The sequence below is a fragment of the Thalassophryne amazonica genome, chromosome 21 (genome assembly GCF_902500255.1).
Source record: "Thalassophryne amazonica chromosome 21, fThaAma1.1, whole genome shotgun sequence".
Classification (NCBI taxonomy): domain Eukaryota; kingdom Metazoa; phylum Chordata; class Actinopteri; order Batrachoidiformes; family Batrachoididae; genus Thalassophryne; species Thalassophryne amazonica.
In genome coordinates, this window is record NC_047123.1 from 20596027 (window position 1) to 20613499 (window position 17473).

Consider the following 17473-nt stretch of genomic DNA (forward strand, 5'->3'; position numbering starts at 1 on the left):
CCTGCGAATTTGAAGACTCTGGCAGTAACAAGACTGGAGTTATGCTGAGCACAGACAGACAGACGCAGTCTTCACAATACCTGATGGCCATATTTGATGGCCTCGGGCAAAAATTCCATACAGATCACAATTACGCAGAGTTTAATATCTCAATTATGAGATGGCAATGGGGTAATGATTAATTGTGATCCTGTCTCTGTTATTACGATGTCTACATAGAAAGGACAAAGTCATTTTCAAGTGGGTGAATCCTTCATCAGCACCCGCCAAGATTTTATTATCGGTTTATCAGTGTTAGCTGGCAGGTCGCCAGGGAGCAGGCTCCATTTCTCCATACTGATCAGGGGAAAACCTTCAGCCTCATTTATCCGAGGAGGTATATAGTCTCTGCAACGCCCTATCTCACACACACACACACACACACACACACACACACACACACACACACACACACACACACACACACACACACACACACACACACACACACACACACACACACACACACACACACACACACACACACACACACACACACACACACACACACACACAGCCTTGGTTCTGCAGGAGCAGATGGAGATTAAACGTCTTCCCCAAAGTGCTGCAGTAGCTGTAAAAGGTAAAATATATTTCACTCCAGAAGGAAAAGTTGGGGAGTGTTTCAGCTGTATACACCTCCTGAAACGCACACTGAAAAAGAACCAACTTAAAAAGTTGTTTCAATTGGTAACACCTGAATTAATTGTTTGAACTTAAGTTAGTAAGTTAGATCAACTCTAACTTACAAACTTAAGTTCAAACATTTTAATTCATTTAGATGTTACAGATTGAAACAATTCATTTAAGTTTGCTCAGCTATTCACTTTTTTCACTGCAGAACTGATGCTTTTAATCAAATGAAACTTTAAACCAAATGAAACAATTGATTCAGCTATTTGCTATTTCTAAAATACTGATGGAGCTAAATGAATCAGATCCTTCTGAAAGTGAGTCCATGTATTTAAATGCTCCGCACTGAAAAAAGAACCAATTTAAAAAGTTATTTCAATCGATAACACCTGAATGAATGAAGTTGTCTGAACTTAAGTTAGTAAGTTAGAGCAACTCTAACTTACAAACTTAAGTTCAAACATTTGAATTCATTTAGATGTTACAGATTGAAACAATTCATTTAAGTTTGCTCAGCTATTCACTTTTTTCACTGCAGAACTGATGCTTTTAACCAAATGAAACAATTGATTCAGTTATTAATTTGGTATTTCAAAATACTGCTAGAGCTAAATGAATCAGTTCCTTCTGAAAGTGGGTCCATATATTTAAATGCTCTGGAAGTTAAATGAACTGATTGTTTGAAATAATGATTTAAGGTTTCAAAATGCTTAAAATGCTTTAGAAAATAATTAATTTACACTTCATGCAATTGGAAGATGAGCTTATCTTAAAGGATTACATGTACATAACAAAGCCAGAAGTTTCGGAATCTTGCTCACGGACACCAACATATCAACCACAGCACCTGGGATATGACCCATTGATTTACAGACATCCAGCTCCACAATCTGAGCTATGGCCGTCGAGTGTCCTTTAACACTCCAAACAGTAAACAAAGCAATTGCTTCAGAAAATGAATTACTTTGAAATACTCAAAAAATTCTCACAAAATATTAGTCCTATCAATGTTCGACTTTGGCGGTGTTTATCCTTGACCCAAAATACATAAGCATACCAAATGGTAAATGTCAGCTCTCCCCAGTTTCTCAGTGATCGAAGGCAAACACACGCACAAGTACACAGAGGCCGCTTGGCTTTTAATATATAGATGTTTTACTGCCCCCTGCTGGAATGGCGTGAGTATAGAATTTAATTATCAACATCCATTGTTTACTGTTGTTACCTAATTTCTCCAAAAATATTAGTCCTATCAACTTTTTTGTGGCGTTCATCCTTGACCCAAAATACACAAGCATACCAAACGGCAAATGTCAGCTCTCCCCAGTTTCTCAATGATCAAAGCCAAATACAAACACGCACACAGAAACCCCTTGGGCTTTTAATATATAGATACTAAAGGAAAAGGGTGCACTGACCTATTCACACCATCATTTTGGCTTTTATATTTTTATTTCTTGTTATTCATGATGCTGAGATTACTTTTCTCTGTGAGTTTAAATTTAAATATATTTAAGTTTAAATATATAATTTTTTCACAACATTGTATACCCAGTTCATGGCATGCAAGTATCAAAGTGGAGTTGGACATGCATTAAATGCACTTGTGCTATAGACTGTGCACTATAGTTTTTCAAGATAGGGCCCCATATAAACACCCAGTGGACAGAAGGACCCCTGTGACATTAGGCTACCTGTTTGTTTCCTGGAGTACACTGCTCAAAGTAGAAGAATCAAAGACATATGTCAGGCTTCTGAAGCCCCCCACCCTTAGAGGAGCACTTACAAACAAGATTTAATTTTCCTGAGTATAGCTGCCTGTTTTATATTTTAACTGTAGGTATAAATTAGAGTGGGGTGCACTTGCTGTGATCAAGGTTTGAAAACAGAGTTGCATGGGCACACATGCAGTAAGAGAGACCTAAAGAAAGATACATAAACACATGCAGCGGGGAGGATGAGCTGGAAGACTGTGTGCTGCCCACGCTCTCCCACATCATCATTAAAAACAGAAGCGTACCAATGGTGCGCTTAAAGGTGCAACAATACCGTCAGAGAGAATTTTAACATCAGTGGAGAGAAAGAGTCTGCAAATACACGGTGCTCATTTCTCTGCAACTTCCATCGATTTGCAAATTGTCCTTGGCTGACATATTTTAAAAGCGTGATTAAAAATGATGGTGCATTACGCATTCTGGCGCTGAGCTTCACACACACACACCATCAATAAAATGTCCTGGAAAGCTTTTAAAATAATGAAAAGCTGGTAAATATCTCATATTTGCATACAGTTTGGCTAAAAGACTTCAATCTGTTTACCCCGGCTGCACATATTCAGTTTTGTCAAACAGTGAAAGTATGTCTCCTTTATTAACATATCAATTGATTTAAGTTTTCGTCACTGTATCAGATTTAAAGTAGACCAGTAGTTTACACACAGCATGAATGATTCCAAAGATTCATGTAATTAGTTGTAAAAGCTTCAGAATTAGTAATTGGCATAATTACAGGATAATTGAGGCATATCTAGCTGCATTTATGGCCCAACAAATAGAACCGGTGCCTTCTAGCTTTTTAGAAGAAGTGCTCATCTCTGGATTCCGTAGGGTGAAGTGGAAGAGTGTCCACAGCTTCCCCTGCATGGGACACCAGTCTGATGGAGGTTACCTCCCCAGCCAAAGCCAGCACCCTCTTACAACTGGATGGACTGGAATGAGGTAGATGAAATGTCTAGGAGTCCAAGAACAAAGGCGGGTATAGCAACGGGGAATCAAACCCAGGTCTACGTATGAGTAGCAACTACAGTGAGGAAAATAATTTATTTATTTGCAGCAGTAACATACAAATAAATTATTTTTTTTAAAATCATACATTGTGATTTCCGGATTTTTTTTTTTAGATTACGTCTCTCACAGTGGACATGCACCTAAGATGAAAATTTCAGACCCCTCCATGATTTCTAAGTGGAAGAACTTGAAAAATCGCAGGGTGTTCAAATACTTATTTTCCTCACTGTATATACAAAAGTATGAGAATCTTGGAATTATGAACATTATATGGCTCATGCCGCCACAGCGTCTTCTAGATCATGATGTGACTTACTCTCACCTATGCACCCATGGATGATTTCATCTAACAATTAGGTATGGTCAGGCGCAAAAGTGGGTTCTATTTAAATACAATATGCAGTAGTATGACAGTAGTGTTGTGACTACATGGTGGGCGGGGCACTTGTCATGGCAAATGGGCTGGGACCATCACAGTAGTTCACGTTGATTCAGCTTTTAGATGTTGACAATTCATGACACTGAAAACACCATTTACAATCTGTAGTACATTGGAGTCTGTATGTCATTTTTCATGTGAAAGTTTTATTAAAGCATAGAGCATCCATTGCCCCCCCCCCCCCCCAAAAAAAATTCCTTGGAAATGGACAAAAAAAAATAAAAAAAAAATTGACCTAATATTCAGGGGCCAGACTTTTACATCCACAACAGTAGGTGGTACCAAATACCTGCAAAATGAGTGTGCCTCCCAGGACTGAAATGAGCCACCCATCTAACTAGCTTACAGGGCAATATGATAGCAAGACAAAGTGATCATTTTGAAAACGGAGTGGCTCAAAAGTGAGAGAAGTTAACCAGCAACTGAAGTTATGACACATACTTTAAGCTTATGGTGATAAATGCAGCAGAGTAATCAAACAACTATCAAGCAACCAGGAAATACAATGTGTGTGCACAATGTTAAAAACTTGGCAAGCCAAACAAGACTGTATTAAAAATAGACAAAAAAAAAAAAGCTTAAAAGCAGATGCATATCAGTACATGGATGAAAAAAGAAAGGAGGAGCTGTCCATAATATGTGATTTTTATTAGCAGTTTTCAAACAAAAGCATTTATTTAAAAAAGTTCTGGTCTTCAGAAAGTATTTTTTAATGTGTTGAAAAAAGGGGAGCACCTTATAACCAGGGTCATCTTATATTTGAAACGATACAGTAATAAACTCGGCTAAGTCTTATGTTATAGACCAAGCTCACTGTCAGTTAAAGAGACCACTTGTCGATGTTTCAGAACTTGTGGTTTAGCACACGTCACCTCTTCCTGGAACCAAACAGCCTGAGAATGGACAGAAAGCCACCTCCATAAATACTCAATTTTCTTATCACATACCCAGGGGTTCTGTGTTAAAATCACTTTAAAGGAAGATTTCCTCTCTTCCAACAGCCCTGATGGAAGATGCTCCAGCTGGTTCTGATTGAGCAGCAGAAGTTCAAGGTTAGGAAGACTATGGAGGAGGTTCGCCGGTAGCTTTCGCAACTGGTTCTCCTGCAGAAACAGCTGGGAGAGTTTCACATTGTGCTTGAATATGTCAGGTTTGAGAGTCATTAACCTGTTACTAGCTAGGTTGAGTGACTCCAGATGGTGAAGGAACTTCAGTGCATCCGGCTGCAGCTCTTCAAGATTGTTGAAACTCAAGTCGAGCATCTTCACGAGGGGCAGCTTGTGGAGAAAACGTGATGGAATGCTTGTTAAATGGTTTCCAGACAGGTCTAAAAAGGTCAGGCTGCTGTTGTCAGAGAACCACTCAGCATCTGCTTTTTCGATCAGATTGCTCTTGAGCACCAGACTACGAAGCGAGTTATGGATGAAGATAGTTGGAGGCAGACAATCCAGTCGATTACCTGTGAGATCCAACGACTCCAGTTGAGTAACATCCCTCAGGACATCTGCAGGAAGATTATCCAAGTTGGTGTGGTACAGCTGGAGGCTTCTTAAATTGGGCACAGCACTTAAATTCTGGGCGACGATGGAGCTGAGGTTGGTGGATTGGATGGAGAGTCGAGTGGTGTTGTTGGGTAAACCATCAGGGAAAACCATCACAGCATGCTCACTACAAACCACGTCTGCACCTGATGCCGGAAAGGAACAGGAGCACAGATGTGGGCAAACGCGGATGCTTCTTCTTTGGTAATGGCATTCAGCTAGAGCCACGAAAGCCAGAAGAAGCCATAAGCCCATCGCCGAACCACTGCACAAGACACAAAAATGTCACACTTTTGTATCGCTTATAGAAAAAAAGCATTGTGATAATATAATAATAGAAGTATAATCCTACCTGAAAGGCATAGCCGAACTCTCTTCTCGATCATAGGCTTGATGTTATGTTGGGTATGTTTGTTCTCAAGAGTGACAAAGGACAAAATGTTGCATAAGTCAAACTTGGCAAAGCAAATAAACCTGCTCAACAGAGCACTTACTGCTATCTGTACTTTCCGCATTGTTGATGTTGCAACACAAATCAATATTTTCCATTTTTTTTAAACCACCAGTAAGTATATTACTTCTGTGTGCAAAAGAAGTAAATAAAAGACAATGTCGTAAATAAGTTGACAAGTATTCAGTTGTACTCTTGTTTATTTGTATGATCAAGCATTTCTGCATATCGCTATTTCAATTTTCAAAGATTCCAATACCATTTAAAGGGTCACATGGTGCAATTTTTTAATCTACCTGTTAATAGTTAAGGGTTCATCTTTAGCAGCCTCAAAATTTCACAATTCCAGGTCTGTTTACTCCAGAGTAACCAGGTGATAAGTAGAATTTAAGGCAGAAAAGGCTTGTCTCAGGCTTCCGTGACATGTGTCACAGTTGTCCATATCTGAAATCCTGCTTGATTTTTATGCCAGCATCCTGACACGCCCATATGATCTATGGGAGAGAGACATTATGATGCAGAGCTTCCTTTAATCAGGGGGTGTGGCTAGTAACAGCTTTGTTTCATTTAAAGTAGTAGGTGAATAAGCAGATGGTTTTATGGAGACCTGAAAATGTGGCAGTATAGTATGCAATACCTCATTGTCTGTTCTGTTGACTTGGCTCTCAACTCTGTTTTTAGGACACCTGGTAACCAATGATATGACCTCTTTAATGACATTGACTCATCATATTCATTAAGAAGAAGTTAAGACTGAAGGTTCAGTTCACTTTCTGTGAGGGACATTATCGGGCGGCCCACTAGAGACTGAGGTCTAGCACATGTGATTGTAACTGGAAGGAAGAGCTTCTCCTTGTTCTTCTGAATCCATCTCCAGAGGTACTCCAGTTCCTTGTTACACAGCCAGGGGTTTGAAGACAAGTCCAGGCCCTGTTCATCCAAAGAAGACAGGTGATCCAGCAAACCTGGTGGGATGTGACTTAGCTGGTTGTCATCCAGATGCAGGGACTTGAGCTGGTGAAGATTGTGTAAAAGGTTCACGGGAAGCTTTTTAAGACGATTTCGAGAGAGAAACAGGTAAGTAAGGTTTTGAGTGCTGTGAAACATAGATGCATCTATGCTACTTATATTATTGTCCATTAGATTAAGCCTCTCAAGCTTGGACACTGCTTTGAGAGAATTTGCAGGAATCTTTTCCAGATGGTTACGAGAAAGGTCTAGATTCTCCAGATGGAGAAGCTTCTGAAGCAGAACAGTTGGAACGCTTGCCAAATTGTTTCCAGATAAGTCCAACCAGGTGAGACGGCTTTTGATAGGAATCATCGGAGCATCCAATTTGCTGATCACATTGTTCTTCAGCACCAAACTATGGAGTGGAGCATGAGTGAAGACACCCACAGGGAGGTGACTCAGTTTGTTGCCTGTAAGATCCAAGGTGTTGAGGTGAGGAACACCCCTGAGAAGATGATCGGAAATGTTCTGCAGGTTGTTGCTGTAGAGGTGGAGGCCTTGCAGAAGGGGCACGGCATTTAGGTGGTGCTCGGAAATGGAGGTGATGTTGGTGAACTGGATCGTCAGAAGGGTCGTATTTTTCGGAAGATTCTCAGACGGAAACTCTGTCAAGGGAACCTCATTACAGACCACCTCAGCTCTTTGACTGTAGCACTGGCAAAGTGCCGGGCAAGACAGGGCACCGTGGTACAAACACGTGAAGCACAGGAACACTAAGACACGCCAAGTGTTCATCTCTAGGAGACAATGGAGGACACAAGTAAGTCAAAATTTTTTTACCAAATGTGGAGGACAAATGTAAGGTGGATTATAGAATTCTGCAGGCCAATTTGACCAAAATGTCAATCATTGACCTTTTCAAGCCTTATTGAAAATATAACTTACTGCCGTTTGGATGCAATCAGCCGCGGTGCTCCTTGTACCAGATGCTGTTGTGCTCATTTGAAAGCCACTGAGTTTATTTGTGAAGCAGAATGGTTCATTCTAATCATTATTCACAGTGCAAACAGAGTCATCACTGTATAATCAGTCAAGGACGCACAGTTGCAACATGAACAACTGGAACCTGCAGGAAAATGTACCACATTGGCTAATCCAAGCCAGTCAGCAAAATACAGTCCAAGCTGCCTGATTTTGAAAAGTTATTTATGCTTTATAAAACTGAATTAGTTTATAAACTATACATATATTTATTTATTTATAAATTCCTTACTTGGGATTTTTTAACATACAAGGAGAAGGAGGAGGAGAAAATGCACCATCATCAATTTGAAAATGAGGTTTTGATTTATTTTGCTAGAAAAGCGTTGATAATCGGAAAAGCACTGCGGGGCCACGAGGTGTTTGTTCAGCAGATGCAGGACGTGATTCACATCACACAGATTTGAGAAACAGAGAGATACTTAACCTTTCAGTGCATCAAAAACACACTTAATTAAACGCCATTTTGCTCATGATCAATAAAGAGGTTTACTGGAGAAGTCAAAATTTACAGAAACACGATTAAGCGACAACATAACTTTTCTTATTGAAATATAAGGCGACAAACCGCTGTGTGTGTTTGCGTGTGTGGGGACAGAATACTGATGAAGGTGAACAGGAGAAAAGTAAATGTTTTATACAACCTCCAGCTACAATGTGTTTGTAGCAGTTTTAACCTGCAGCAGAGAATACGATTTTTTTTTTTTAAACACAGTTGTACAATATGATCAATGCATGATGATGAGCACCAGTTGGCTTTAGGCTGCTCTGAAAAATTTATTTCAATTACACCCACTCGCTCCATATGTGCTTCCAAGATAGAGAGACTTTTTCTGGTAGACTTCAACCTACCTAAAATACCATTATGCCTCTGAACAACAGCAATGAAAATATTACAAGAAATTGTGGATTTCTGAATTCAGTGTACCAGTGTGGCCAACCGAACGCCCCCCACCCCCTAAAAATTGGTCTGCCATGCCTTCACTGCGCATGCGTCATTAGCCGCGGTTCACGGATTATCACCTCCTTTCTGCTTAAAACTTCCCTCCAGTCATCATCTATCTCAGCGACAGATATCTGAAGCTTTTGTACAACAATTATCTCCACATACATTCAGCATTATTTCATAATAGAAGACAGAGGAAGTGATCAGAGCGCCACAGCTATACGAGCTGCTAGCAGATCCGTTCACTGCACATCGGTCATTTCAAAGTGTCACAGAGTATCGCCTCATTTCTGCTTAAAACGGCCTCGTTTCTGCTTAAAAGTGACTTTAGAATTATGTAAGAGGTTTTACTTTGTCATCTGAGGGTTAATAATCCCATTAATCCATTTGATCACTTTGGGTGAAGAGGCTCTGTCTCAGACGAGCAGTTGAGCTCAGAAATGACTCGTGCAGTGGAAGCAGGGTGGACCAATTTGTAGGGGGGGACCATTCGGTCTGTGACACCGGATATGTCGCTATGTTAACTGGTAGCTCATGATTTTTTTTAATCATGCAGTTTAAACTTATTGGCATGACCACATATGCCAACGACAGTTAATTCAAACTGGCATTCACATTAGAGTGGAAAACAATCAGCAGGCGAACATTTTAGCTGAAGACATTTTGTCCCTTAGCTAAGAGCAAGGAATAGGGTAAGGGTAAGAGTTAGTAATAGCATTATGGTTAAGTCCTGATGGTAAGAGTTAATGACACCGTTATGGTAAAGGTCTTATAGTGCTAGCGATAGAGTCATGGTTATGGTTTTATGATAAGCGTTAACGATAGAGTCATGGTTAAGGTGTTATTGGAAAGGTTCATGAGAGCATCATGGTAGAGGTCTTATGATAAGAGTTAACAATAGCGTCAAAAGGTCTTATTGTGAAAGTTAACAACAGAGTCATGGTTAAGGCCTTACGGTAAGAGTTAACGATAGCGTCATGGTTAAGGCCTTACGGTAAGAGTTAATGATAGCATCATGGTTAAGGTCTTATGATAAGAGTTAACGATAGAGTCATGGTTAAGGTCTTACGGTAAAAGTTAATGATAGCATCATGGTTAAGGTCTTATGATAAGAGTTACCGATCTTACGGTAAGAGTTGACAGAGTCATGGTTAAGGTCTTATGGTAAGAGGTAACGATAGAGTCATGGTTAAGGTCTTATTGTAAAAGTTAATGATAGCGTGATGTAAAGGTCGTCTTATGATAAGAGTTAATGATAGAGTCATGGTTAAGGTCTTATGACAAGACTTAATGACAGCGTGATGGTTAAGATCTTATTGTAAAAGTTCATGAGAGCATCATGGTAGACGTCTTATGATAAGAGTTAACAATATCGTCAAAAGGTCTTATTGTAAAAGTTAACAACAGAGTTATGGTTAAGGTCTTACGGTAAGAGTTAACGATAGAGTCATGGTTAAGGTCTTACGATAAGAGTTAACGATAGGGTTATGGTAAGGGTAAAGTAAGTCTTTAGAGGCCCCGAGTTCCATTGGGCCTGCACTTATCACTGGTTTCCCTGGCATGAAGCAGATGAGAGTCCACTACTGTCTCTTGATGGGACATCAGTCCATTGCAGGTTACATCACGCCAAGGCACATTTTACAGCTGGGTGGACTGAGATGATGGAAATTAAATGCCTTGTCCAACGTCTACATATTGGCAGGCCATCTCCTTACCCACTGAGCTATCTACGAGTTAGGGTTACAGATCAGGTCTGGGTCAAGGTCACTGCTCATGAAACTTACAAATTACGGTATATGATTTTGCCCAAAACGTCCTTGACTGGAATGTCTTAGTCCAACACATCCATGGACAAGATGTTCCATACTTAAACTGTCATAGTGGAATTACCCTCATCCACATGAGCAGATGGTGCCTAATAAGCAGGATGTGATTTTGCAGTGTTAATTATGTGGACATTTCACACGTCAATTTTGCTTATAACACCATATTATATATATATATATATATATATATATATATATATTTTTTTTTTTTTTTTTTTTTTTTTCCCCAGGCAGACTCATAGGGTTTTGAAACTTTCAGCATGTTTAATATCAGACCTCTATCAAGACCTTTAAAGACAATATTTTGAAGAGCCTTCATTGAGGGTAACAAGAGTTTATTTAAAGTTATTATCAACTGCATGAGGGGAAAAAAAACAATTACTCTTCACATTTTCTTGCCATATGCTGTACGTAACGGCTTTTTCTGTAACATCTCAAAAATCATGATCAATAAAGTAAAATCTATTTAGTAAAACTGCATTCACACATGTACAAGAGAAGAATACACTGAATCATGTAGTGCTGGGTGATACTGTCCACCCATAAAAAAATAAAACAATTACCTACAATGAGCTGAAGCCCTTATATACAAATGTTCACGCACGCACGCACACACACACACGCCTCTTACGTCACAAAGGCCAAACCAACAGAGTCACCGAGTCTGACAGAGCAAAGCATGCACGTCGTTTTTATCTGATCTCATGACTTCATATTCTTTTTCTTAAAATGAGTTTTCTGTGAATGTTTGTGCGCCGTGAGCGTGTTCAGTCCCCGAGCAAATAATACTTGTAGGTGCGGCGCCCATGAAGATGGAAAGGCACATCTTTGATCAGCCGAGGTTAACTGTGAAAATGGAGAGAGAGAGACAAGGGAAAGGGGGGGAGTGTGTGAAAAAAAAGATGTAACCCTGAGATGCTTAAAAAAAAAAGCCTCAGCATGTCAGGACTTCAAACACACGCCCACACGAAATCCACATGTAATAAGAAGGAAGCTATAGCCAGTAGCTGCATTCTGAGTCGTCACATTTGCAAAGACTAAAATATAGTCAAGTTCATCAGAAGTATTTGGAGAGAGATGCTTTTTGTTATTTGGTCACAATGGGGCTGAAATTAAACAATCAACATGTTGTTACAGTGCTGACTTTTTGACATATTTCTGATCATTTTTTGTTAAACCCCTTGAATAAAAGCTGGAAGCTCAAACTTCACTGTGGTGGTCTCCAAAGACCAAACACTTCTAGAAGCTGACTGCACTTTAAACACTGAGCAAATTCAGAGCTCACACAACAACATGCACGTGGGCCTGTGAGGAACTGCAAACACACGCCGGTCGCGCTGCATGCAGCATTACCCTCCGTACCCCCGCGTTCACTTCCTCAGAAGAACAAATCATCATCATCATCATCATCATTACTGACATCATCCAACGACCAACTCCAGTCTTTCAGGCCAAAATCAAGCAATCTGAAAGAGTAAGATTCAGCAAGGGGTCAAAATAAATTTAAAAAATAAATTCAAACTTTAAAAGGGTTTGAGACAGTGCATGCCACAATCAGCAGGGGGCACTGTGGAGCTGTGAGTATCTCACTGCAGCAGCAGCAGCTGGCACACAGTGACGTCATGCTGCAGGCGGTGACGAGGGGTTAAGACGCACACCAGTGCAGCCTGTTAATAACAGCGCCGCTACTTACAGTCTCCCAGCGCAAGAGACGTTAGAATGGTGGGAGAGATCAGAGGTCAGGGGTCAGTGGAGGATGATACGGAGCATTGGGCCAGTGCTGAGGGATCAAAGCGAGTTAGGTTGTGTCAGAGTGCAGATAATGACAGAAAACAGTGACAGTGAGAGGGCCGGTAAACGTTCCACCTCAGGCGGTGCTTGGACACAAAAGTAACACTGCGCACGCCGTTAGGAACCCTCACATTATAGACAGGAAGGGGGGGGAAGCACAATCATAGCACAAACTGTGGAGGTGGCCTTCTTGCAGTGTCTGTTAGTGTGTTTTTGTGCTCAGTGGTGAGTGGGCGGGGCCTCGTCTGGACAAACACGCCAAAAATAATCAAGAGGAGCCAGCGTCTGGCTCACCTGCGTGTTGTCAATTAAATCTAATTTGGATGCTGAGGCGGGGCCATGTCACAACTTTTAGCAACTAGTAAATGTTTACAACCTGATTGTGAGCTCGACTAATGTGTGAACTGTGAAGCTCCAGAAAATTTTTTAAAAAATAAATAAATAAATAAACAAGAGCAATGCCAAACGTCACGTGGCACATGCCCCTCCTTGTATGTTAAACTGGTATATGGTTTTGGTGAAAGAATGGCGCTTTAATGATGGTACTGTATTTTCCGCGGTAGGAGGTCCTGCAACTTTACTCTAGTGCGAATTACATCATGTTTTCGGTACTAAAATAATAGGAAACAGACACTGACTGACAGTTTATTAGGTACACCTGTTCATTTGATTGTTAACACAAATAGCTAATCAGTCAATCACATGGCAGCAGCTACATGCATTTATGCATCTTGACGTGGTGAAGACGACTTGCTGAAGTTCAAACAGAGCATCAGAAAGGTGAAGAAAGGGGATTTGAACGTGGCAATGGTTGTTGATGCCAGACAGGCTGGTCTGAGTATTTCAGAAACGGTTGATCTACTGGAATTTTCACGCACAACCATCTCTAGGGTTTACAGAGAATGGTCCAAAGAAGAGAAAACATCCAGTGAGCGACAGTTGTGTGGACAAAGATGCCTTGTTGATGTCAGTGGTCAGAGGAGAACGGGCAGACTGGTTGAGTGGCGACTGTGTGATGCTATCATGTCAATATGGACCAACATCTCTGAGGAATGTTTCCAACACCTTGTTGAATCTATGCCACGAAGAATTAAGGGAGTTCTGAAGGCAAAAGGGGTCCAACCTGGTACTAGCGAGGTGTACCTAATAAAGTGGAAGGTTAGTGTATATCTTGGGCTTTCCCAGGAATCAAATCACTAAACAAAATAAAACTTCAATCATACAAGAATAAATACCAATAATCCAAAGACACTCCAACAATGCACAAAAATCCTAAATTGAAGAACTGATAATACAGAAAAAGGTACAACTTATACTCCAATGCATCTTCTACTATACACAACGGTATATGTTGGATTTGCAAAGTGAAAGACTGCTGCTTTACAATTGGTATGTGGTGTATTGACCCTCATTTTTAAAAGGATACTTCCTGTAGTTTCCCCAATACACCACCAAGAAACATATTCAATCAGACAAGGTGTTCTTTACTCACTGCTCAGAAACTAAGTGGACATAATGGATAACAATGAACAATGGCCATTTTCAAAAGGGATATTTTTCTAGCCGTCCCCAATAGACCACCAAGAAATGGTTTCAATCAGAGAGGCATTCTTTAGTTACTGTGCAGAAATGAAAATGAAGCTGGTGCCCGTAGTGGCCATATTAGACGATGGACAACACCTTATTTTGAAAGGAACTCCCAATAAACCGCAAACAAATGGTTTCAATCAGACGAGGGGTAGAAAATACATTAAATGTGAAACTGCCACGCAACACTGCAGTCTTCATCCAAATCATGATTTTTTTTTAACCCATTTTAAATCTTATTTAAAAAATGAATAACAAATCATCCCCCCAAAATAATGAATGGATTCTATAGCGTGAGGTGGCTGTAACTGTGTAAGCTGCAGTCAGGTGAAGTAGTGAGACAAAATGAAACCTGCAATCAAAAAGGCTAAAGGAGCAAGCCATGAAATAAAAATAAAACAAATATAAGAATGCTTTCGGGTTTCGCCTCACCTGGGCTTCCCTGTGGGTTGCTGCTGTCTGCTGGGTTGGATCTTGATGGCTCCGCGGTGGGACATGTGAGGGGAGTTCTTGGGCGAGTTTCGCGGGGACAGTCGCGGAGAGCGTGTTGTTCCTTCGGGCGGAAGGTGTGGCTGTGCTGAAGGAGGACTCATGGTTGGGTGTTTCCGTGGGATGCGCTTGATCAGGTGACTGACCCAGTGCTGCTGTTCCTCCTGAGAACTGGCCAGCAGAAGCAGCTCTTTGGCGGTGGACATGTCATACTTCACTAAAGAGAACACATCAAAAGGAAACAATAAGAACACTATGAAGCGAACTGGAATATGTCATCCTTTTTTCCGTGGATATACACCGACATGTATAACCGGTTTACCCGAGGTGTTAGGATGGAGAAGGAATTAGCGGACAACTTTATCAGACTGTTAGGTACAAAATGCAACGCACCCTCTAATGAGACATGGCCAGAATTCAAAGACTGAGGTCATATCATTATTATGCAAATTAATGCAAGTATCAAAGCAACAGCAACGTTCCAACAGCTCTGCATAGTGGTGCAGTGTAGCTAAAATTTACATAAAAATTGTTCATTTTGTGATAAAAGCATGGAATTTGACACAAATATTCTAAATTAACTGTTTATTTTCAGATATGGAACCATCCTGGAGCTGGCCTCTAATGAACTACAGAGGTCAAAAAAGAATTACACAGGGGTCAAAATTTAAAAATGCTCTCATCATGGTGAAAACTATACCATATTTATCTGATTATAAAGATTCCAAAAAGGTATAGTTTGGACTGTCTATCAATCAATCAACGTTTTCTTATATAGCGCCAAATCACAACAAACAGTTGCCCCAAGGCGCTCCATATTGTAAGGCAAGGCCATACAATAATTATGAAAAACCCCAACGGTCAAAACGACCCCCTATGAGCAAGCACTTGGCCACAGTGGGAAGGAAAAACTCCCTTTTAACAGGAAGAAACCTCCAGCAGAACCAGGCTCAGGGAGGGGCAGTCTTCTGCTGAGACTGGTTGGGGCTGAGGGAAAGAACCAGGAAAAAGACATGCCGAGAAGGGGGGCAGAGATCGATCACTAATGATTAAATGCAGAGTGATGCATACGGAGCAAAAAGAGAAAGAAACAGTGCATCATGGGAACCCCCCCACAGTCTACGTCTAAAGCAACATAACCAAGGGATGGTCCAGGGTCACCCGATCCAGCCCTAACTATAAGCCTTAGCGAAAAGGAAAGTTTTAAGCCTAATCTTAAAAGTAGAGAGGGTATCTGTCTCCCTGATCTGAATTGGGAGCTGGTTCCACAGGAGAGGAGCCTGAAAGCTGAAGGCTCTGCCTCCCATTCTACTCTTACAAACCCTAGGAACTACAAGTAAGCCTGCAGTCTGAGAGCGAAGCGCTCTAATGGGGTAATATGGTACTACGAGGTCCCTAAGATAAGATGGGACCTGATTATTCAAAACCTTATAAGTAAGAAGAAGAATTTTAAATTCTATTCTAGAATTAACAGGAAGCCAATGAAGAGAGGCCAACACGGGTGAGATATGCTCTCTCCTGCTAGTCCCCGTCAGTACTCTAGCTGCAGCATTCTGAACCAACTGAAGGCTTTTTAGGGAACTGTCTATGACTGAATTCCATGGAGTTATGGGGTAAAAACAGCAAAAATGGTGACAAAGGTCAGATTCAGTTTGTATAGGGGTCAAAAGTTAAAGTCAGCCAATAATTTGCATCACTTTTTTTTTTTACCAAAATTGGAAATTGGCTGAAATAAAAGGGTTAATAAATGGAATAGTTTTGACTTTGTTGAATGCTTGGTTTCCAAAGTAAAGGTCAAACAAGGTAGACGTCCATTGGATTGTATGACGTATGACATATGTTACCCCGTAACTTGATAACTAAGCATGACACATGGTGCAAACTATTCCTTTTTAAAATGCTATTAGCTCAACCAATAATTTGCATAGTTTTTTACCAAAATTGGAACAACTTCAACTTTTGACCCCTATACAAACAAATAACATGGTATAGTTGTCAACATGATTGGAGCATTTTTAAATTTTGACCCCTGTGTAATTCTTTACTGACTCCTGTAGCTCATTAGAGGTCAGCTCCCAAAATCTCACGCTCCCTTCACTTGTATACAACAGTGGACACAGAAAAACCTCAAAAACCTAATCAGTTGAACTACTTGCAAAGTTATCCCTATGTTGTTAATGTCAAGTGCTGAACATAAACCAACTTCAGTTCATTCTTTATATTCAAAAACTATAGCGATGCACCTGCACCAAAGTGAACATTCCATAGTTTAACACTTGAGATATTGTCAGAACTTCAAAATGAGGGTTAACGAATGCAAGCAAACATGACCGTGACACTCATATTGCACCATCTACTCCACATGAGGTACTACTAGTATAAAATATGGTGTCCTTCTACTCTGTATAAGGTATAAATGAGAGCAAATATGAGCTCAAAAATAATAACTGATAGCCTGCAAATTTTCTGAACTATGTTATCCAAACCACTGTTGCCAAGTCTACTCCACATGAGGTACAAATGAGGTGAATATGAAGTTTCCACTGTTCAGTGCTTCAGAGATATATGTGGTACCATGCAGACAGCAAAATTCTAGATGAACACTTGATTTTGAAAACTGACCCCTGCAGGGGGCAATGACTTCCTCTTTCTTGTCCAGGTGATCTTTGTGGCACTTGGTGTGGCACCGCCGGCACTCGAGGGCCGGTGGGGGTTTGAAGACGTGCCACAGGGGCCGAGTGCAAGCCTCACAGCTGGAGGGGAAGTGGTAGAGTGTGGGGATGAACTCGTGGCCTTTGTGGCTGATGTAGGAGGGACGTTCGCTGAGTAGTGCAGGTTCCACTGCAAACTCCTGGTCACGTTTAATCTCCCCTTCATTGGCATACAGGATCTGAGAAAAGACAATCGGACAATTTTACTGACAATATCATGAAGCAGGTGGGTGAAATGATAC

General features: G+C 40.7%; 2 protein-coding genes across 7 annotated transcripts in view; both read right to left on the reverse strand.

Annotated features, from left to right (window-relative positions):
• Nucleotides 1-4143: 4143 nt before the first annotated feature.
• si:dkey-90m5.4 (leucine-rich repeat-containing protein 15) lies at nt 4144-8823 on the reverse strand. The gene is made up of 3 exons (XM_034162842.1): nt 7786-8823; nt 6638-7637; nt 4144-5703 (listed from the first exon to the last, which is right to left on the reverse strand). The coding sequence occupies exons 2-3, from the start codon at nt 7633-7635 to the stop codon at nt 4695-4697; spliced, it is 2007 nt and encodes a 668-aa protein (XP_034018733.1). The 5' UTR covers nt 7636-7637; nt 7786-8823; the 3' UTR covers nt 4144-4694.
• A 2226-nt stretch (nt 8824-11049) lies between these two features.
• The window catches only part of LOC117503171 (rho-associated protein kinase 2-like), a 69606-nt gene continuing 63182 nt past the window's right edge, over nt 11050-17473 (reverse strand). For 2 of the 6 annotated variants that reach the window (XM_034162356.1, XM_034162355.1), the window contains exons 31-33: nt 17143-17410; nt 14464-14737; nt 11574-12119 (exon numbers count right to left, since the gene is read on the reverse strand). In XM_034162356.1, coding sequence (XP_034018247.1) covers nt 12032-12119; nt 14464-14737; nt 17143-17410 — 630 coding nt within the window. In that variant the 3' untranslated portion in view covers nt 11574-12031. Of the gene's footprint in view, nt 11500-11573; nt 12120-12346; nt 12434-14463; nt 14738-17142; nt 17411-17473 lie in introns of those variants that run through there. The other 4 variants (XM_034162359.1, XM_034162358.1, XR_004558505.1 and 1 more) reach the window with 3 other exon arrangements.